Source organism: Neomonachus schauinslandi, chromosome 9 (assembly GCF_002201575.2).
Source record: "Neomonachus schauinslandi chromosome 9, ASM220157v2, whole genome shotgun sequence".
NCBI lineage: Eukaryota > Metazoa > Chordata > Mammalia > Carnivora > Phocidae > Neomonachus > Neomonachus schauinslandi.
The window spans coordinates 3,235,854-3,258,766 of NC_058411.1; the positions used below are offsets into that span (position 1 = coordinate 3,235,854).

At 46.0% G+C, this 22,913-nt stretch overlaps 1 protein-coding gene across 3 annotated transcripts in view; it reads right to left on the minus strand.

Moving 5' to 3' along the window:
- Window positions 1-22,913, minus strand: part of DYNC1H1 (dynein cytoplasmic 1 heavy chain 1) — a 68,867-nt gene that overhangs the window by 34,446 nt on the left and 11,508 nt on the right. The window contains exons 4-22 of one of the 3 annotated variants that reach the window (XM_021679851.2): window positions 22,580-22,835; window positions 22,053-22,239; window positions 20,474-20,745; window positions 20,155-20,382; window positions 14,835-14,867; window positions 13,791-14,801; window positions 12,953-13,132; window positions 11,359-11,508; window positions 8,951-9,097; window positions 5,942-6,082; window positions 4,922-5,098; window positions 4,679-4,789; window positions 4,468-4,587; window positions 3,695-3,934; window positions 1,754-1,909; window positions 1,506-1,619; window positions 966-1,076; window positions 678-887; window positions 145-291 (exon numbers count right to left, since the gene is read on the minus strand). In XM_021679851.2, the coding sequence (XP_021535526.1) occupies window positions 145-291; window positions 678-887; window positions 966-1,076; window positions 1,506-1,619; window positions 1,754-1,909; window positions 3,695-3,934; window positions 4,468-4,587; window positions 4,679-4,789; window positions 4,922-5,098; window positions 5,942-6,082; window positions 8,951-9,097; window positions 11,359-11,508; window positions 12,953-13,132; window positions 13,791-14,801; window positions 14,835-14,867; window positions 20,155-20,382; window positions 20,474-20,745; window positions 22,053-22,239; window positions 22,580-22,835 (3,991 nt within the window). Of the gene's footprint in view, window positions 1-144; window positions 292-677; window positions 888-965; window positions 1,077-1,505; window positions 1,620-1,753; window positions 1,910-3,694; window positions 3,935-4,467; window positions 4,588-4,678; window positions 4,790-4,921; window positions 5,099-5,941; window positions 6,083-8,950; window positions 9,098-11,358; window positions 11,509-12,952; window positions 13,133-13,790; window positions 14,868-20,154; window positions 20,383-20,473; window positions 20,746-22,052; window positions 22,240-22,579; window positions 22,836-22,913 lie in introns of all 3 variants that reach the window. The other 2 variants (XM_021679852.2, XM_021679850.2) reach the window with 2 other exon arrangements.

The window sequence follows — 22,913 nt, forward strand, 5'->3', positions numbered from 1 at the left end:
AAGCTTACTAAAAAAATACAAATTATGTCAACTTATTTGACTCAACTTTAAAAAGCAGGCTTCTGATAACTGCCAGTCAAAAGATATTACAGAGAAAGTGCAGAACGCTCGATAAGAGAGGGAAGGCTTCCCCAACAATGGTACCTTGTAATACGGAGACAGCTTCATGGCCGAGACGCTGTTGATGTGCTCTTTGACCTTGTTGAAGAGGTCATCCCAGCCTCGGATCAAGCGACACTTGTTCTGATAGTTAACCAGGTCTAACTCGTAAGTATTCCATACCTCTCTTATCTGAAATAAAACCGAAAGGAGGGATGTTATCAATATGTGGGCATTCACCAGCTCTACAAGCGAGCAAGTGTTCTGGGGACAAACGGGCCACAGACGCAGCTGTTTTCACACAGCTCAAACCTACGTCACATGGGGCGCGTGGGTGGCTCAGTTGGTTGAGCGACTGCCTTCGGCTCAGGTCATGATCCTGGAGTCCCGGGATCGAGTCCCGCATCGGGCTCCCTGCTCGGCAGGGAGTCTGCTTCTCCCTCTGACCCTCCCCCCTCTCATGTGCTCTCTCTCATTCTCTCTCTCACAAATGAATAAATAAAATCTTTAAAAAAAAAAATAAACCTACATCACAGATGGAAATGTGACATAAAAAGGGCTATCGGTCTATTACTCACCTGCTTCAAAAATTCTTCCAAAGCCATCTCCCCTTGTGCCACAAGCAGCACATCCTTGACAACAGCTTCATTTTTCTGCAAGTCAACATCCCAGATTTGACCAAGGGTTAGCTCAGAAACAACCCAATTAACATGAAGCCTTTTCATCAACTGCTTCCAGTGGCGATCTTTGAGTGCCTCGGACTTTAGTTCAATCACCAGCATGTTTATCTGTGGAGAGAGTAAGCAAAATTACCTGTGCAGCTATGTTCCTAACAGACACCCAGGACCCCAGCACCGACTCACTACCTTCAGGTAACCCTTCAGAAGCCTCTGGACAAACTCATAGGATGCGTACTGCCGTAATCGGGCAGGGAAGTTTTTCAGCTGGTTCAGGAGGCCATCTAAATTTTGTCGAAGCTGTTGAGAGAAACACAAGGTGATATTTAGTTTGCCAGTACCTCCTTTAAATGGTGAAATATCTTTAAAAATGCTTTTAAGGGGTGGAGTAGTCAGTTAAGCGTCCAACTCTTGATTCGGCTCAGGTCAGTGTCTCAGGGTCGTCAGATCGAGCCCCGAGTCAGGCTCCGTGCTGACCGGGGAGTCTGCTTCTCTCCTTCTCCCTTTCCCTCTGCCCCTCCCCCTGCTCCATCTTTCTCTCTCAAATAAATAAGTGAATCTTTTTTTAAAAATGGTTTTAAAGCACATTTTACATCAGTCCAAATGAATACTGTAAATGACCATCCTGTGACATTCTGTGAGCTCACAGTAGATTGCAGAGCTTCTAAGTGAAGTCTACAACTCTCAACATATGATGGTATACATAACATCTGCTTTAACCAGGTATACCTTTCGAGGCTGGACGGAAACCCACGGCTGCTCCTTCATCTGATCAATCTGCTCCCAGACCTTGGAAAGTTCTGACCAAACGCCTTTAAGATCCTGTAGTTCTTCTAAGGCCACCTGTGATTACGACAGTGGAGCAGTGAGCCTCTAGATGCAGAAACCACTGCAGGTCTAGCAAGGCCCCTGAGACGGCCCTGGTCAAGGGCAGAGCCAGGATGAGAAGCCACACCCCCATCTCCTGCAGTCCGTACCTGGACGCGCTCTTCACTGCCGCTGAGAAGTCCTGTGTCTGTCAATTCCAGTGCCTCCTTGGCCTTTGCACACTTCTCTCGGTCATCCTTCAGCCTGCCAAATTTTCCTTCATATATGGTGAGAGCCTGAAGCGCCTCCTCCGGGCGAAGATTGCCCTGCAAGCAATCAAAGTGCAGAATTGCAGAGCTAGGTCTCAGGACAGATGAATGCTTGGGCCCTGAAATGGTGGGGAGAGCCTGTGGGAAGTCTGGAAATTTGTGATTCCTTAAACATGTCTCCAAATATGTACATCTTCAGCAAGACGTACACTCATGATTCGTGTACATTACCGAATGTAACTTTTACTTCTGTATTCGACATAAATAAAACATGAATAAGAAAAGTGGAGCACCGGGACGCCTGGCTGGCTCAGTCAGAAGAACGTGCAACTCTTGATCTCAGGGTCGTGAATTCGAGCCCTAAGATGAGTGTAGAGATTACTTAAATAAATATTTTAAAAAAGAAAGAAAAAAAGAAACAAGAAAGGTGGAGCATCTTTCCATTTAGCCACTGTCTCACTAAGTGCCTTGGGAGACTGGAAGAGAAGAGTCAGGACAGACGGGGGCCTGGAGCAGGCCACTCCTGATCCGAGGGGACATGGCTCTCGGGGGCTGCCAGCCATGCCCTTCCTGAGGCACACAGCTATTACATCAGTGACCGGGAGAAGGATGAGAAATCAAGCGGTCCTCAGTGAAATGGCTTCTAGTTGAGCATTAAACTCCGATTTGCTGACTCTTTAATAATCGGAGAATGACTATATAAAATATCATCGAAAATTTAAACTGACACGTTACTAGCAAAAAATGGTAATAAAAAATATTCAAATTTTGGTGAACAGAATCTTGCCTATTGAGGAATACTGACTCCCCTGCTACAGCTAGCATTCTGCAAAAGCTACGGTATTGGCATTTGTGAAAGCAAAGATCTTCTTAAATAGGGGCCCTCGAACCAGAATTAAACACAAAGTAGGAACTTTAGGACCACCAGCACAGACAGGGCTGAGATAGGACATAGCTCTATAGAGTAGGTGGGAAGCTAGATCTGCCACCAGGCCTGCTATGGAACACTGACACCCCAAACCGGAAAACCAGATCAACATTCCGAGCATCCTAACCATCTTCCCCTCTTCTTTCCTGTCTATACTTAGTTTATATGTCTAAGCAAATCAGACTGAATTCCGCCCCAGGAAACCAGGTACGCAGTTCCGTATGTGCTTGAGCCCTGCACGCGCTGTTGCCTCTGCCTGAACCCCCTTTCCTGCCATCTGCGTGACTTGCCACTCAGACGCCACCCTCCGTGCAAGGCAGCACCCACCGACACCCCTTGTCCACCTGGCCCTCGCCCTTCCCCACGGCACCGATCCCCATCTGACTCAAATACAGGTTTTCCTCGCTCGTTTTTCACCTGTCTCTCCCACTGGAGTGTCCCTCCTGTTCACTGCCCAGAACACAGTCGGTGCTCAACAAGTACTTGAACGAACCAAGAGGACTGACGGTGGCAGGTGCTGGGTACAGAAGTAACTACCACTATCTACCACGACGGGGATGGCGGGGCCTGCCTCCCACAGCCCAGAGCGAGGCAGTGGCTACGTGAGGCTCGGCCTGTGTCTGTGAGAAATTAAATTCTAATTTTTGAGTATGCCTAAGTAAGAGAATAACTTAAGAAAGAAAAGCTTTAATTTTTAAAACCACCTGACTTAAATGATCGTCATGGGCGGTTCTAGGTAAAAAAAGCTCTAAGTTGGCTTTTACTTTTCAAATATACAACGTGCAAGTGTTGTTTTAATTACAAAAAGGAAAGCCCTCATTATTGGAGCGCTAAGCCAGAGCAAAGCCTTCAGTGTGGGAGAAAGGACACCAAATGGTGCTGTGGGTTCTGGAGAGGCTGCGGGCACGGCTCACCGTGACGGGCTTGGTTTTCTCCCAGTCTGCCAGCAGGTCCGTGGTGCGGCTCTCCACCGCCCGGTCCTCCTGTACGATCTTCATCTGCAGGTTTGCCACCTGCTGCTGGATGGCAGAGTCCTTCCGCCGCATGATGTCGTTGAAGGCCCCCCACTCGCCCTCTATGTTGTCGATGTAGAGCCAGGAGGGCGGGAACTGGAACCTCTGCTTTTCCAGCAAGCGCTGACCATTGCGGTAGAGCTTTGAGAGTAAAAAACACAGGTTCGTTTTCTTTCACATTAGAAACTATCGTCAGATTCCCACGTCAAAGGAAGACCCTCCGCGGCTCTAGAACACACAACATCAGTACGTTTGCTCTTCTCCAGAAGTCTTCCACCCGGAGAACGCGGCGCCCGGGAGGCAGCAGGCCCCGAGCCGGCGGCGGCTGGCTCGTCCCCAAACCCGGCTGCGCCCGAGCGGCCTGGGGAGGATGGAGAGCGTGCTGCGGCTGCACTCCAGCCCCTTCCAAGTGCACAAAAACAAGTGCACGTGTGACTCACCCATCAACAGCTAACGTACAAGATGCAGAAGGCAAGACACAGTTGTTCTCAAACCTCGATGCACTTAGGAATCACCTGCAGAGCTGTTTAAAGGGCAGACCCTCAGGACACCGGGTCTGCGTTGGAACCAGCTCAGCAGGTGGGTATGAGCGAGACGGCGTGTGGGCTGTACGGACCTAACTCGAAGTGCCTAGAGAGCTGACGGTGAGAATCTCAACTATTCACGGAGCTCACCTCAACTTGTTTTTCAAACTGTTTTATCTTTCGTTTCAAAGACTGCACGTAGGTGATGAAGGTCACTGCATCGGAGGTGCTGGCCGTGTCCACCGAGTGCTGCTCCAACTCCTGGCGGGACTGTTCAGAGAGCACAGAAAGTTAACACGGAGCCAAGGCTTACCTCGCTACCTACCAGACTTGTTAGGCTGCCAGGATCCTGCCCCCTCACCTTGGAGATCTGGGAATGGAATTCCGTCATGTTTGAGCCGAGCATCTGCCCAAACTTGCTGAGAACTTCCTTATGCCAAGAGTCGTACTTCAAGTTCACCTTAGACTGAACCTGCAGGTGAATGTGCCCACGACAACAGTCGTCAGTTCCTTCGCGCTTCAGCTGCATCCTCATCCCACACGGATGCCGCCTGGAGAGCCAGCCACCCCCACCCCACCCCTCTGACAACACAGGCGAGCTCACCTTGCCGTAATCTATAACCACCGGCCCAAACTCTTTCTTGGTTTCTGCATTGTCAAAAGTGCCTCTGGCCTTCCTTATTTGAACCAGGAGAGCCTGCCATTTGTTGAGATCTTCCCCCAGTCTGTTGTAGATGTTCTCAGCTTGCATGTCCCATAGGCACTGATACTGAAGCCAAACCTGCAAATGAAGAGCACGGTCAAGTAGCACAGCTAGACCTTTAACTCTGCAGAACATTCATACATATTAGGTTCATATTTCATTAAAAAGACTCACTTTCTTTCAACATTGCTAGAAAAATTCACTTCAAATTCTCAGAATTTTCATATTAAAAAAGAATAAAATTTACTGCTCTCTGAGATGAGTTAATATCCCATAAGATTTTTTTCTACTGTTCACTGTTCGTTTTAAAATTAACAAGTGTTAAAAAAAAATAATAATAAAATAAATAAATAAATAAATAAATAAATAAATAAAATTAACAAGTGTTGGGTGCCTGGGTGGCTCAGTTGTTAAGCGTCTGTCTTCGGCTCAGGTCATGATCCCAGGGTCCTGGGATCGAGTCCCGCATCGGGCTCCTGGCTCAGCAAGGAGTCTGCTTCTCCCTCTGACCCTCCTCCCTCTCATGCTCTCTGTCTCTCATTCTCTCTCAAATAAATAAATAAAAATCTTTATAAAAAAATAAATAAATAAAAAAAGTAAAATTAACAAGTGTTGGGTGCCTGGGTGGCTCAGTTGTTAAGCGTCTGCCTTCGGCTCAGGTCATGATCCCAGGGTCCTGGGATCGAGCCTCGCATCAGGCTGCCCGCTCTGAGGGAAGCCTGCTTCTCCCTCTCCCACTCCCCCTGCTTGTGTCTCTCTTTGTCAAATAAATAAATAAAATCTTAAAAAAAAAAAATTGTTATCTAACGTATATTATATATGTATTACATAGATTTTAGCACCTATGTTCATCAGACCACATACTCACTACATCTAAAATAGACTCTATAGCATATCTGAATGAGACAGGGAGCTTCTCACCTTGACATACTGCTCGACCTCAGTCACAATGCCCATGACCGCAGAGTAGGACTCTTCCAGGGCAACAGGGCCATCAGGCATCCGAGTTAAAGCATTCCGGTAGAATTTCTCTTCCTCAGTCAGTTCGTAATGTACACCCACCTAAGGAAGCAGAGCCGAAAGGAACACAAATAGTGTGTATAAAAACGTTCACCTCTTGGGGTGCCTGGGTGGCTCAGATGGTTAAGCGTCTGCCTTCGGCTCAGGGCATGATCTCCAGGTCCTGGGCTCGAGCCCCATGTCAGGCTCCCAGCTCAGCAGGGCGTTTGCTTCTCTCTCTCCGTCTGCCTCTCCCCCTGCTTGTACTCTCTCTCTCAAATGAATAAATAAAATGTTAAAAAAAAAAAAAGTTCATCTCAGAGCCACCTTTCACTGAATTCATATGAACTGAAGGAAAAACTCGCTATAAAAATGGCATTTAAGGAATAACATCCACTTACCCCAGCCACAAAAAAATCAGAGGCCTACTCATACTTCACTCTTCAACCAATAAAGGGAACATCAGATCACCCACAAGCTAGAAAATGCAGCATCACTATGTAAAACAGTTACAGAGCCCCCGAGCCCTTGGAGCAGAGCCCCTGGAGACCTGAGCCTCTCCCGTGGGAATGGAACACCGAAAGCGGCGTCTAAAGCACTAAGACTACCGTGACGACATAATTACACCAGCCTGGAGGATAGAAGTGGTGACCAGTCATTGTTTCAATGATCTGAGTGCCAGCTATGTCCGAGGCACTGTTGTAGGCACAAGAAACAACCAGACAAAAATCTCCGCTCACATGGACTCACATCCTGTGGGAGGAGAGACAGGGAAAAGCAAACTATACAGAATGTCAGTGGGTGAGAAGTACTATGGAGACAAAACAGGAAAGTGGAAGGCTAGGGGGTGGGGGAGGTCAGGGAAGGCCCCACTGAGCAGGATCAGGAGAGGGAGGGAGTGAGCCATGTCAGTATGTTGCTACCACAGGTTCCAAGCAGAGAGGTCAGCAAGTGCAAAGGCCCAGGGGCAAGAGCCTGCCTGCCATGTCTGAGGAGAGTGAGGCCAGGATGGCCAGAGCAGAGTGAGTGGGATGCAGGCACTCAAGTCAGAGAGGCCACGAACAGCATATTATGTGGGGCCCAGCACTCTGCCTTGGGACGTGGGCTTTCATGGGGAGTGGCACGGGAAGCCATCAGTGGGCTCCAGGAAGAGCAGTGTCAGGACCGACATGAAATCTAAATCTTACTCTGCTGCTGTGTTGAATATAGATTTTAAAGGGTGCCTGGGTGGCTCAGATGGTTGGGTATCTGCCTTTAGCTCAGGTCATGATCTCCAGGTCCTGGGATCAAGCCCCGCATCAGGCTCCTGGCTGGCTCAGTGGGGAGCCTACTTCTCCCTCTGCCTCTCCCCCTGTCTGTGCTCTTTCTCTCTCAAATGAATAAATGAAATCTTAAAAAAAAAAAAAAAAGATTTTAAGGGGGCAAAAGCAGACACAAAGACCTGTCAGGAGGAACTTAAGAATCCAGTGAGGGATGATGGTACCTTGGACCGGTGGTATCAGTGGATGTGGGCAAGAAAGATCAAGGTTAATTTTGAAGACAGAGACAGTGGGAGGCCAGGGTGACAGCTCAACTTAGTCCTGAGCAGGTTGAAGGTGGGGAAAGGAAAGATTGGGGATGGGAGCAAGTCTGAGGGAGGGGGTCGGAGGCGCATTCAGTGTGATGGGCAAATCAGTCTGGTGGAGATGCCCAGGAGCCAGCAGGAGAGATGGGTCTGGAGGTCAAGATAAAGGCTGTGCTGAGATACGAGCACAGAGTTGTCACGTACGGCCGGCATTTAGTGAACGGACTGGTTGGGACAGAGCTCTGGGGCAGAGAGCGCATGGAGATAGGTAGAGGCTGGAAGAAGGAGAGCCAAAGAGGAGCCAGCAGAGGAGACTGGCCAGTGAGGTGGGAGGAAAAACCAGGACAGCCAAGTGGCACAAGGGTAACCAGCAGGAGGGGGTGTGCACCCGTCCCATCCTGCCACTGCCACTTCTCAAGGGCTGAGAAGCCTGCCACAGCGACAGGGAAAGGCCGGTGACCCCGACGCCTGAGGGGACCTGGAGCAGGTGTGCAGACATCCTCCGTGTTTTTACCAAAGGGAGCCAAGAAGTAAGATGGCTAGAGGGTGACAGGGGTCAGGTTTATTCGCTGACAGGAGCCTCAGAGCAAGGGCATGGGACCCAACATAAGAGGGGCTGATTTCAGTTCTGTCAGATATGGAGACAAACAGGACAGCAATGCAAAGAGAAACATGGCTGGTTAAAAACAGAACGTGACAAGAAATACCCTGTAGTCTGCATAGACTCTGCCCAGAGTGGAAGGAACCAGTATTCACAGCTCGGTTCTGAGAAATAGAAATTTAAATTGGCTACATGATAATAAACAAGGCAGGCTGGTGTGAGCTCATGGGATTCCCTCCAGTTTCATGTATATTTGTAAACTAATATAATAAAGTGGGGGTGGGGAGGAACAGGAATTAAAATTCCCAGCGAAGTTCATGGAGGCAATTTCTAAGAGACTACTGAGATCAGAACTGCAGAGGCAACTATTTGGAAAGAGCCATAGGAAAACCGTCAGGTCACACTAGGCTTCTTCTAGCTTTCCCTTAGAATGCTGGGCCATGGGGCTCCTGGGTGGCTCAGTCGGTTAAGCGCCTGCCTTCAGCTCAGGTCATGATCCCAGGGTCCTGGGATCGAGTCCCGCATCGGGCTCCCTGCTCAGCGAGGAGTCTGCCTCTCCCTCTGCCTGCCACTTCCCCCTGCTCGTGATCGCTCCCTCTCTTTCTGACCAATAAATGAAATTAAAAAAAGAATGCTGAGCCGCAAGTCTGCAATCTGAGAAGACATACAAGAGCAGCATTTAAAGAAGTGTGATGGAGAGGTGGTGCCACAGAGCCCCGGAAGGCCTGGTCCGAGGGCCCACGGTGCAAATGCCTGGAAGGCTCACCTGGTACCTCTGACTCTGGATCCTAGGAAGAGACAGCACAACCATCTTCCAGGCAAACATTTCCTGATAGAGCTTGTACCTGCACTCTTCGATGGGCGGATTCAAATAGATGACCTGATTGGTTATTCTTAGCTCATGAACAATATTCTGTAAAAGACAGATTTCATTTCTTACTCAGCAATCAGTTTCAATAAAATGGCTTTTATGCATTTATGATATCAGAATCAGTATTCATGAGAAGCGTGATCATTCCTTGGTTAAAAATCTAACACCTAAGTGTGATTCTAACATACTAATAAGTTGGTGAATGCCTACAGGAGCCATTTACAATTAAATGGTACCGACCATAGGTGTATGTGACGTGTATTGCTCAGTAATCATCTCGAATAAAATCAGGTGCTATGAATGCTGAAATTTGGAAGTGGGTAAAAAGTATACAAATTATACCTTTTTTTTTTTTTTTCTGGTAGTATGAAGCATTAGAATCATTTCAGAGAAATGTCCTTTATATAAAAGCTTTTTCCAAAGTAAAAAAAAAAATGGTTTTGATGCATAACACTTTCTTCCTCTAAATTTTATTAACCTACTTGAGTCTGAACCATGAGTCTGTTACTTCATTAGAGAACGTGCTCTTCTTTATTTCATGCGTTTGGCCTGCCCTCTCTAAAGGATTGTAAGAAGTCAGAGGGCAGGCACTGCTTAGGTTCCTGCTGGGTCCCCCGTGCCTCGGTGAACACACAACAGGTGCTCAACGGAGCACCATCTGATTTAATGTGCTTGGTGACCTCTGGACACAATGACCTCGGGACCCGAGAACCCTGTGCTACTGATGCAGGGACCGAGGCTGGCGTTAGCCATCAGACATGCCACACGGAAGCAGGTTTACAAGTCAAGGTGAGGTTCTGCCACCTGTCAGTGCCTGCTTTAAGCTAAGCAAGAATTCTGACTCCATCTCCACCAGAAAACTGCTTTAGCTTAGACATACTCATTTGCTTTTCTGCATCTCTGTATTTTAAAAAGTATGCTCTAGGGATAAATACATGTAATATTCAAAAGTGAAAACATTTTTCAAGCATTGAAAGAAAAAAAATGAGCAGGTAACACTTGGGGAGACAAATAACAGCCAATTGTTTCTTCCACATAAAAGTTTTTACCTTTCGTTCTTTTAGGCTTCTGTTTTGTAAGACATTTTTGTTGGTAAATTTAACACGAACTATGTAACGCAAATGCATGGCTTACTGAACTACTATGTGGCAGACACCTTTGTGACCAATGCCCACACCAGTAGACACGACCTATTTGCACAGCCTGAACTAACACAATTTTCTAGAAGGCTTGCTGGGCTCCAGCTGGCCACTCCTTCACTCAAATGGGAAATTGGTGGCTTAGAAAGAAAGACTGCTGTCCAGTGTGGTGACCACTGTGCTAGTCGTTCTTCCACGAGACTCTGAGATTTTGTGAAAACAGTGACATTTTAGTGTCAAACTTTTCCTTGTACAGATTACATTCAGTTCTTGAAATGATTTCTTGCACGTATGCTTAGAAGGCAGAGTATTTTTTTCCAGTGTAGATTTTTTCTAAAATTTCCCACTTTTAAAAAAAGTCTGGGCACCTGGGTGGCTCAGTTGGTTAAGCGACTGCCTTCGGCTCAGGTCATGATCCTGGAGTCCCTGGATCGAGTCCCGCATCGGGCTCCCTGCTCGGCAGGCAGTCTGCTTTGCCCTCTGACCCTATCCCCTCTCATGTGTTCTCTCTCATTCTCTCTCTCTCAAAATAAATAAATAAAATCTTAAAAATAAATAAATAAATAAATAAATAAATAAATAAAAGTCCTGTTTTTGAAATTATTTTAGACTTACAGGAGAGTTGCAAAGGAAGTATGAAGAGTTTTCACATACCCTTCACCAGCTCCCTCTAATGTTACCATCTAACATGGTACAATTACCAAAATGAAGAAATCAACATTGATGCAACACTACTAACTAAAATACTGACTTCAGTCGGATTTCCCAGGCCCCCACAGCACACACAGTCGTCACATCTCCTAATCCCTTCCAACCTGGACATTTTCTCAGTTTTTCCTCGTCTTTCATGACTTTGACACTCTGGAAGAGTACCGGTCGGGTGTTCTGTGGGGAATGTCTGATCTTTTCTCATGGTCAGAATGAGTCTGGGAGATGTGGGGACAAAGACCAGGGGGAAAGCGGCCCTGTCACCACATCGCACACATTGCCAGGGTAAAACAATGCGCACAAGACAGCATTGGTGGATGCTGACTTTGGTCACCTGGGTGAGGTGCTGTCTGTCAGGTTTCTTCACTGTTAAGCGGCTTTCTCATTGGTACTTTTCAAGGGGAAGAATCCTTTGTTTGATTTACTAGCAAACTGGATGCCATAGGAAATACTCACTTTAATCTTTGGCTCTCCACCAGGCTTGTGACTAACTTGAGGTGCGTCTGTATCCATGTCAACTTCTGCTTTATCTTCTGCTTGTCCAAGAAGCACCTGGGTCCAAGCTCTCAGGCCAGCTTGTAGGCGAACGCCCAATATTCTTTCAATCTACAGAGAAGTAGGATCAAAGAACAGTGTTCCTTCCAAAAGTTAGCTTAACAAGCACGTCAGATAGGAAGTCAATGCTTCAGGTCAAGGATGACAGTTGCTACTACATCCTTCATCTTACCCTGGTTCCCTACCTCACTCCGTCCCTCTCCCAGCCTCAGAGAACCTGACCTCCATCTGGGGGCTAACCTAATCACCAACCCTCCGACTTGTAAGGGACAAGGAGACGGACCCAGATAGTCACGGTCTCGCTGTTTGGCCAACACACTAGAAAATTTACAAAACAAAAGCATTTTCCTGGCAGCCTCAGAGATAAAACTAACAATCTACAACTTGGGGAATAAACCATCATCTTTTTGGTAAAACTGAGATATAAGTGACATACAACATATTAGCTTGAGGTATACGACACAATGATTCTGTATTTGTAGGTACTACAGAACAATCACCAGGTAAGACTAGTTAAGACCTGTCAGCACACACAGGTGCCCATTTTAACAAGAAAGTCTTCTCTCTGATATGGAATGAGACAAGTGAATGTCCCATGAATAGGACATCTGTATGTCTTCGTGCAGTCTGTCCATCCTGGGAATGCTGTAAAGGCAGCTGTGGCAAACCCCGAGACTTCCAGTAGATTCGGAAGAGTGGGGTTTGCGAACTTTCCCTGGTAGCGTCCCATGTGTGGATACACTGCACCTTTGCGGGTCACAGGCTTTCTCTTCCTTTCTCCCTAAATGGGTAACTAAGGTGCTTCAGAGCTCCCCACTGAGCCGCTCTGCCATGAAATATCCTACTTCCTGGGGCTCTCCACGGATGCCGACATCCACCACCGAGAAAGCCACGTGGGTGGTAAGTATGTTTTAAACACAAGCACAGATGCACACACATACTTCCCCGCCCCACACACCTCTACAGGGGTGAGCCCCGATCCTCTACACCAGGAGTAAGACGTATTTGGTTGCTAGGCATTTCTTTTTTTTAATTATTATTATTATTATTTTTAAGGAAGCTCTCGGCCCAGCATGGGGCATGAACTCACAACCCGGAGGTCAGGAGTCCCGTGCTCTACTGATGAGCCAGGCAGGTGCCCCTGAGCCCTTCTTTTTCAACTGGCTGGTGGAGACGGGGCAGCGTGTCAGAGAAGGATGCCAGGGAGAACCTCCTACGTTACTGGGTGAGCAGCGAGGGCAGGCAGGAGGTTGTTGGATATTCTGAAAATAAAGAGAATCCCCCCACCGCACCACCTGCGACTCGGAACGGACAGGAGTGCTGCTAGCACCACGCAGCTCAGCCCCACCGTTGGCTCAATGGGGTTTCTCGAGAGGAGACTGGACTATTGCTGATAACTTCTGTGGGAAAATGCTTTCCAGTGACAAACTAATAAGCTTATAAAATAGGGTCAACAGTAGAAAACTGAAAAGCACCGTAACCACCCATCCCTCACCTCCATGTCAAGCTTGTTGACCCAGATGGGCAAGTTGGAGTAGGAGTGCAGATTCAAGTCATCCACGGCCTTCTGGACTCTGTTCAAGATCTCGGAGAAGGTCTTGTGGTCATACATGCAAGTCTCCAGGGAACGGACCTCCAGGTCTATTTTTTCTTCAATGATTAGCAGGTCATCCACCTAAAGGAAAGCGTATTTAGTATTTAAAACACCACTCATGGTATCCTTTATTTTTATGTATACTCTTCTCGATTAACATATGTTTAAGGTAAAGGAGTCCTTCCACGAGTAGCCAGTGAACACTTAGCCCCACTCCTGTGTTCTCACAGAGGGAAGGGAAACCTCTGATTGAGAAGTCTGGGAGCAGGAAACCGATGTGCCCCACTCAGTGCCTTCTCTGTCCCTGAGCGCCAGACGCACACCCTCACTCGGACCTGCTCCCAGCAGCAGGCTCGGGGCCAGGAGACTTACCACCGTCCAGCTGCGCTAGGGTCTGGGGGAGGGCCAACAGCAAGGGCCACGGCTGCAGATCTAGAGCCCTGTTGTCCGTGCAGCTCTATCAGTAATAAAGCTCTCATCTCACTCGGTCAGACTCCTGTGTCCTTCACCTCTCCATTAAACTCAGGCTGTTACTTAACGGCCTTCCCAGAGCCCCACCACCATCCAACAGCCCAGTAAGTAAAAGGGCTTCTCCCCTTCAGCTCACACGGCCCAATGCTCTACCCGTCAGGAACTCCTATGGGAGAACTACTGTGTTAACTGAGTGAGCTACTGCCGCATTTAGTTCATTCCCGCAACCCTGAGGAGATGGGAGTGGGGGTAGTAAACTACAACACACCTTTTCTTGGAAGTTGAAGACGGTCTCCGCCAAGCGTTGCACATACGGGTCGAGTTTGTAGGATTCCCATACCAGTGCAATGCCCTCTGCGATCAGAGCCTGAACTTCCTTTTTCAAGCCGGCCACCAAGAGGGAAATGGTGTTCCGCTCCTCCACCTTCTCACAGGTCCGTTCGTAGGTGCGCACGCTCTCGATCAGCGAGATGGCAAACGGGTACAGCTGGTTTGCTTGGTGAGCCTTGTTCACGATCGCCAGTGGGACTCGGAAACCAAGCCACTTGAGGTTTCGAACTTCTTTGGAAAGTGTGATGATCTCTGGAAGGAAGTTAACTTTCAGCTTCAGGACGTTTCCGGTTCGGCCCCGGACGCGAGTGCTCTCGATGGTGAAGATGCGCCCCGAGACGCCGAGGTTGCGCTGCTGCACCTTCCGGGCCCAGTCGTCGAAGATCTCCTGAGTGTTGAGCTTCATGCGGAAGCTGTCCCCGTCCTGCTTCAGCTTCTGGCCCTCTACGTGGTTCTCCCAGCCCTTGCCCAGCACGTCCTCCACACGTTTCATGTACGCGCTCAGCTGGCGGTCGATCTGCTTCGCCCAGATGATGGAGCCTGACACCGGGGGCAGGTCACGCACGTGGCTCATCTTACACGCCTGGCTCTGTGGGTACTGGACCTTGAACTTGTCGTGCAGAGACTCGATGTCATCTTTCACGCGCTGGATTAGCTGGGTCTGGTACTCACGGATGGCCCCACGGATGTGAGGCCTGACGAACAGCGCGTTGAACCTGGAGAAAATCCTGAACATCTCGTTTGCGTTCTTGGCTGTGCCAAGCTGATCCCTAAGGCGAGCGGTGATCCGGGTCTCCACCCTGTCGATTCGCTCATCATATCTTTTCATGGCAGCCTCCCAAGCTTCCGTGCCTTCCTTGGAGACATCCAGCCCATCCACTTCCTTGACGTTCTCATACGCAAGGTTGACCTCCTCGATAGCATTCGCATCCGCGGCATCAAAGAGAACCTCCGCTACTTTCATGTCCTGAGGCTCGGGGACCTCTCCTTGATTCTGCTGGGCGACTGCTGTGACCTGAAAGAGGAGGATTAGTGACCAAAACGTTGATCGCACGAAGACTGTTGTTCTGTCGGACACCAGGAGCACACACCGCACAACACAGCCAGTCTGAGCTGTAGGTTTTTAACTCTTAGCCAAACGTTTTATAACCACAACGCAACAAAGCTGTGAGAAATACGACAGAGTATATTCTAACTCTGCATGTAAAGATCTTCTGACAATGTAGTTTTAGTTCTTAAGCTAAAATAACATGTTAAAACCTGGGTTTTGGGTACTTGCCTCTTCAAAGTTTTGTCTACAGTTAAAACCGCATTGGAAAGATCAGTAATTCACAGGAGCGCTACATATAAACTCAGCATCCAATGTAAATAGCCTTCCTTTTTGACTTATAAAACTTTAATTCTAATCCATGGGTAAATACCACAGCAGAGGGACAGAGAAAGGCTAGAAGAATTCCCCTGTTCAGTTCCCTGAAGCTCCCAGAGAGCAGAGCAGAGCATGAGCTTTACCTCAGGAACTGTCAGACTTCCACACACATCTCCTGCCCACACTCCCGCAGAATTATAAAGCTGGGGGCGGGGAGAGGGCTTCATCTGGGTCCACAGATGTTTTGGATGAAATTCAGATGGTCTGGGAACTTGTTTGGGGGAGATCATCATCATTATTTTCACTAACTCCTAACTAAAATTTAGCATTTCCTACAACTATAAATGCACACAACAGTCACCAATAGTTGTTTGAGGTTCCACAGCTTTGTCACCAAAAAAATACTTCCTCATCACATTACATTTGTACATACCTTTTTTTAAAAAAAGATTTGAGAGAGAAAGCGAGCATAAGTTGGGGGAGGGAGAGAGAGAGAGAGAGAGAGAGAGAGATAAGCAGACTCCCACTGAGTGGGGAACCCGAGGTAGGGCTCAATCCCAGGATCTTGAGATCATGACCTGAACCGGAATCAAGAGTCAGACGCTTAGGCAACCTAGCCACCCAGGTTCCCCACATTTGAACATATCTTAAGATCTTGCTTATGCTCATTATTACTTCAAAATTATGGTATTAATATGGCCCATCACCAGATCTTGCTATTTTATGTGTTCATGGAGAAGCACATAGATTACTAGATCACAATTTAGATAAATGTTTCTTTGTAAAAATTGTTTCTTTTATGCACTTAAAAACATTCTGAGTACTCCTGATGCTGGTAGTATGAAGGCAAAAACTGAACAAAATTATTAAAAATAGCTTTTTCAGGATAATGGAAAACAACCAAAGGCAGCCAACAACCTCAGATGTGTTTTCTCATGACAAAGTGCTACCAAACCCTCTCTCTAAAAAAAAACAAAACAGGGTGCCCGGATGGCTCAGTTGGTTGAGTGGCTGCCTTCGGCTCAGGTCATGATCCCAGGGTCCTGGGATCTAGTCCCGCGTCAGGCTCCCTGCTCGGCAGGGAGCCTGCTTCTCCCTCTCCCTCTACCCCTCCCCCCTGCTCATTCTCTCTCAAGTAAATAAAATAAAATAAAAATAAATAAAAAATAAAAAAAAACAAAACAGGGACGCCTGGGTGGCTCAGTCAGTTAAGTGTCTTGATTTCAGCTCAGGTCATGATCTCAGGGTTGTGAGATCAAGCCCTGTGTTGGCCTCCATGCTGGCCATGGAGCCTGCTTAAGATCTTCTCTCTCCCTCTTCCTCTGTCCCCCCACCTAGCCTCCTCTTCCTCTCTTAAAAAAAAAAAAAAAAAAAAAAAAGGTGCTACCAAATCAGTTAAGTAAACAGTCAGTTGTTGGCCTTCTTGCCTGGAGGTGCTCCCATCCCCCAGCTCAGGCAGTGAAAACTTGCGGCTTTGCTGGTGGGAGCAGAACAGCAATAAGTTTAAAGGGGAGATTCTGAAAATGGGAGAGCCCGAGAAGGGCTGAGGTAATAAATTATACACACACACACACACAGGAGACCCCGGGGAGCCCTACAGGAATGAAACGTCTGTGGAGATTTATAACTTACTGTCAACTGAGAATTTTATATCCAGTGAAACTATCATTCCAACATTAATATATCCAGTGAAACGATCATTCCAATATGAAAGTGAAATATTTTTCCTGATAAACACAAAATGGGGACATGTGTTGCTGGCAGGCCTATGGAACAAGAAATACTATAGAAATTCCTTTAAACTACAGGGAAGAGACACCAGACAGTAGGTCAGATCCACAGGAAGGGATGAAGAGAACTCGGCAATGTTAATATGTGGACAAACGTAAAAGATTATATATACTATTTTCCTTTCTTCTAATTTTTCTAAAATGAATGTGACTGTTTAAAACAAAACTCACAACGCTGTATTGTTGGGTTTGTAGCATGTAACGATGTAATACATGTGACAAAGAGGTAACAGAGCTACAGTGGCAGGAGGTCCCTACAGTTTACTGGATGTTAGTATCGAGTACACCATGATAAATTAAAGATGCATATTGTAATCCCTAGAGTATCGCTACGGAAGAAAATTCAGAGAAATACAGCTATAAGTCTACAGAGGAATTAAAGTGATACGACGAAGGTAAGACGAGAGGAGGCAGCAGAGAACTAGAGGAGCAACAAGTGAGACAAGCAAGAAACAAACTGTGAATGACAGTCTGAATCCAACCATCTCAATAGTTATATTCAATGGGAATAAACACTCCGGTAAAAACATTCTGAGAATGTATGCATGCAAATGTAAGTTTATCATAAAGTTTACTGATATAAAGGATATGTACTGCATGATTTACAAATAAACTATACAGTAATCTTTTAAAAATACGGTACAGGAGAAGAGGTACGTGGGAAAAAAGGGTTAAGAAACCGGAGGCCGGAAGGAATCAGCACTAGAACCAGATCTCCCACAGATAAAGGGCTAACATTTAAAGCCAGCACACACACACGCATGCCTGCACACATCGATCCGTGCGCACGGCGCAAAAAGATGCTGAGAATTCATTATTATCAATTTACTACAAATAGTGGGCACTCCTACGCAGTCAATGAAGCTTCCTGCATGGCATGATTTCTAGACTGGACACCCCTCCAACATTTTACTACAAAAATTTTTAAACTATAGGAGTGCAGAAAGAATTACAGCCTGAACACCCGTATGTCCCCACCTAGAGTCTATATTTAACACTTGCTCTATATTGGCTTTGTCAGAGATCCATTCATTTATAGATCCCCCATTCACATATGGTTGACCCTTGAATAATACAGGTTTGAACTAGGCATTCACTTATACACAGGTTTTTTTTGATCCCGTATAGTAAATGTATTTTCTTTTCATTATGACCTTCTTGGTAACATTTTTTTCCTCTAGCTTACTTCACTGTAAGAATACAGTGTCTAACATATATAACATACAAAATATGTTATCAACTCTTTATGTTATCAGTAAGGCTTCTGAATAGTAGGCTATTGTTTGGGGGGTTTTTTAAAGATTTTATTTATTTGAGAGAGAGAGTGAGAGAGCATGACAGCAGGGTGAGGGGCAGAGGGAGGGTTTTTTTTGTTTTTGTTTTTTTTTAAGATTTTATTTTTAAGTAATCTCTGTACCTAAGGTGGGGCTTGGACTCACAACCCCGAGATCAAGAGTCGCATGCTCCACTGACTGAGCCAGGTGCCCTAGTAGTTAAGTTTTTAGAGTCAAAAGTTACATATGGATTTCCGACTACACAGGGAGCCGGCACCCCTAACCCCCATGTTGTTCAAGGGTCAACTGTGTATCAGTCCACCTATTATTTCTGGACTGGATTTTTTTTTTTTTAAAGATTTTATTTATTTATTTGACAGAGAGAGACACAGCGAGAGAGGGAACACAGCAGGGGGAGGGGGAAAGGGAGAAGCAGGCTTCCCGCGGAGCAGGAAGCCCGATGCAGGGCTCGATCCCAGGACCCTGGGATCATGACCTGAGCCGAAGGCAGACGTTTAACCAACTGAGCAACCCAGGTGCCCCTGGACTGGATTTTTTTTTTTTTAAAGATTTTATTTATTTGACACAGAGAGACACAGAGAGTGAGAGAGAGAGAGAGAGAGAGCACAAGCAGGGGGAGCAACAGAGGGAGAGGAAGAAGCAGGCTCTCCGCTGAGCAGGGAGCCCGATGTGGGACTCGATCCCAGGACCCTGGGATCACAACCTGTGCCGAAGGCAGACGCTTAACCTACTGAGCCACCCAGGTGCCCCTGGACTGGATTTTTTAAAGGAAGAAAATCACTGGTGAAGAAAAAAGGTAAATTAAGAAGAAAAAAAGCATGTACAAAGGAGTCATTTAATTCTTTTAATAAATCTCAGACATATGCAATTATGAATGAGGAATCTGGGGAAAAGGTGAAAAACATGTCCAAGTCACACAGCTCGTTAAACAATGAAATTAGGATTTAAAACCCAGGAAGTCTGGGGGCGCCTGGGTGGCTCAGTTGGTTAAGCGACTGCCTTTGGCTCAGGTCATGATCCCAGGGTCCTGGGATCGAGCCCCACATCAGACTCCCTGCTCAGTGGTAAGTCTGCTTCTCCCTCTCCCTCTGCTGCTCCCCCTGCTTGTACTCTCTGTCTCTCAAATAAATAAAATCTTAAAAAAAAAATTAAATAGATAAATAAATAAATAAAACCCAGGAGGGGCACCTGGTGGCTCAGTCGTTAAGTGTCTGCCTTCAGCACAGGTCATGATTCCAGGACCCTGGGATCGAGCCCATCGGGCTCCCTGCTCAGCGGGAAGCCTGTTTCTCCCTCTCCTGCTCCCCCTGCTTGTGTTCCCTCTCTCACTGTTTCTCTCTCTGTCAAATAAATAAATAAAATATTTTAAAATCAATCAATCAATCAATCAATCAATCCCAGGAAGTCTGGCTCTAGGGTCCATGCATTTTTGGGGGAGGGATGAATGGATGGAGAAGATTTGGATTGAAAATACAGAATCATGGGGCACCTGGGTGGCTCAGTCATTAAGCGTCTGCCTTCGGCTCAGGTCATGATCCCAGAGTCCTGGGATCAAGCCCCGCATTGGGCTCCCTGCTCCGCGGGAAACCTGCTTCTCCCTCTCCCTCTCCCACTCCTCCTGCTTGTGTTTCCTCTCTCACTGTGTCTCTCTCTGTCAAATAAATAAATAAAATATTAAAAAAAAAAAGAGGAAAATACAGAATCTATATCACAGAGAGGACAGTTAAAGGATGCAAATAGAACTCAAGACTCATTCAGTGCAGAACAGAAGTAGTTCATGTGCATTCTAAGAAAAAGAGAGCAGGGTATAAAAACAACCCATGTACGTTATTTTAAAAATGTAATGCATACCTGTGGCCTCAGGACCCTGACAATGACCGCTCTCAGCTGTTCGTGCTGACGTCGAAATTTTCTCATTTGGTCAAGGCGGGCCTGGAGCTTCCTGTGAGCAGGATTGATTCGCCACACCATTTTCAGATTTTCTTCCCTTTTTCTTTTGACAATGTCTCTCAATAACACCTGAAGCTTCTCATATTCATCATCCCAAGTCTGAAAGACTTCAAAGCATGCGACCATAACCTAGGATATAATTTATGAAAGGAAGCTTATTATTACAGCATGTTTTCATCTCCGTGCCCTGAGGTTGGTTTTCTGATATATTAAAACTTACCTTTTCAAATTCTTCATAAGCAACATGCATCAATTTTCTGGTGCCCAATACTTTGAGTAACTGAGAACTCAAGTCTCTTGAAATTGCCTCCACCAAACGCAGTGCCCTCTGAATGGGATATTTTGTGTTTCGGATCTTTCTCAAATGGGTGAAAATTGCAACAAGTGCCTGCCTTATTTTGTCCAGCTCAGTGGCCGACAGCAAATCATTCAGAGGAAAATCTTTCATCAGAGGATTGTAGTCATTCACAGTTTCCAAAGCCTGTTTTAGACCTAGATTAACAGAGAAATGGTTAATGGTTTTCATATAAAGTAATACAGATATAATATTATAAGTCAACCATACCTTCATTAGGAAAAAGTAATACAACTAAGAGGATACTGCTTACAGCCTAACACCGGGTAAGTAAACTGCAGTACAGCTTCACAACAGAACATTCTGTTGTTGCAGAAGAGTCAGGGACACAGAAACTATTTATGATATTTGAAAAAAAGGAACATGTTATTAACAGGATGATGCTCTGTTAATTAACGGACGGTCTCATTGCTTTTTTAAGAATATCAGTCAACTCACGCATACTCTAAAGGCTGTGGGTGACGGACCCATGAATTTCATTGCTTTCTATACCATCTAAATGTTCTACGAATAACATTAAGTTTAGAAAAACTACAATGTTATCATCTTTAGGAACACTAAAATATAAATGGTACACCCGTGGCTCATATGAGCTGAGTGTGTTATGGACACAGAATCCCAGAAGCACCTGGGTCTAGTCTACTTTCTGACTCCTCTAGCAGAAGATTAAAAGAAAAAAAGAAGAAGAAAGAAAAAAGAAAAAGTATTAGGAAAGAAATAAAAGTCTCAGAGGTATTTAAAAAGAAAATTTCAAGGCATGCCTTTCAGCATTAGTGAATGCCCAGGTAACACGTGCAATGTGATCCACATAACTTGAAGATTTCTACCTGGAACTTCCGTTAACATTTAAAATATGGGTAGCATGCCTTTTTTGGAGGGGTAGGAAAAGCCCTGATTCCTTGCTCTAATATTCTCTGGGGGGCAGAGCTGTAGAGAAGTGCCTAACCATGCCTGGTCATCCAAACCCTGGAGTGCCCAGCGTGTGCTAATACAACATCACTCACACTGCTGCGCATACAGAAAACTAAATTTATCTTGACCACTTTCAGAACAGGGAGAAAGGCAGAGAATGGGGAAAGGGGGACAGGTAAAAGAGGAAGAGAAAGCACTGTCCAGCTCTCCTTCCACAGTCCTGTGGGCAAATAACTTCTGCTTAATGTCAACTGTCTTCCTGCTTGGATTGCCAGAAGCACACTTGACTTTATACTAAAAAAGTACTGTCTACTCAAGGAACCAAATAACTGAGAAACAGGAGGGAAACTCCCAGGACTCTCTACTCAGGCCTAGAAACTGGCTTATGTTCTCAAAACTCCAGAAGGAGAAGCAATGTGTGTGGGAAAATCATGTGATGGTCCATCTACTGACTTTCACTGAAATCATCCATAAGATCTCACAAAAGTCAGACCCATAACTCACTGATCGCATTATCAGCTCCAGTGTTTACCTGTGTCGGTGTCAAAACTGACAGTGGCATGGAAACGCTTGCCGTGTTTCAAGATATCCAGAGTGAGGAGAACTTCCGGGCTCTCTCGCTTCTCCTGTATACGGTATAGTGCACGTTCCAAGTTTAACCAAAAACTAATTTCCTGCAAGGCTGTTCCTGAGGCAGGGTCTCGATCAAGTTTGGTCACCTTTAAGGACAGATAATATTCAAGAGTATTCACTATTTAAATAAAGGTAGAAAAGTATCATTAACTAAACACATGCATTACAACGTAATTTTTATATTTCAAGTAGATTTCCTTCCCTGTCAACTATAATTGGTTTAATAAGTGAAAGCAAAGGTATAAGACAGCTCTGGGATCAACACTCTCTCAGGGCTATAAACAACCGCACGCTGTCCCAGGACCCACAGAGAGCACTGCTAACATCATCGGACACATCACCTCATTGACAAAAACTCAGACCAGTTTCTCAGAGACATTGAAGAGCAAAGTACTTTATACAACATATTCAATACCATGCTCTTACTTTTTGAATTTCTCGGATCCAGCGGTTAACTCCTGATTGTAACTGATTGAGAAAAGTTGGGTCTTCAACCTTATCTCCAAAGTCTGTAACTTTTGGCTTTTCTCCACGTTCATAACACTGTTTTGCAACATTTGTAATAATGGGATGAATTGGCAGGCTGATCTCTGGAATTTCAATATTCTGCTGCAAGTGAAGGAGCCCCATTTCAAGTTCTGCAATCTTTTTTTCAACTGAAGGAGCCATTTTATCACCATCCCTAAAAAGGTTAACAAACACGTCAAACTTTAGTGTGCCATTGGTCTCCAAAAGATCCTATTATTTTACATCTGTCAAA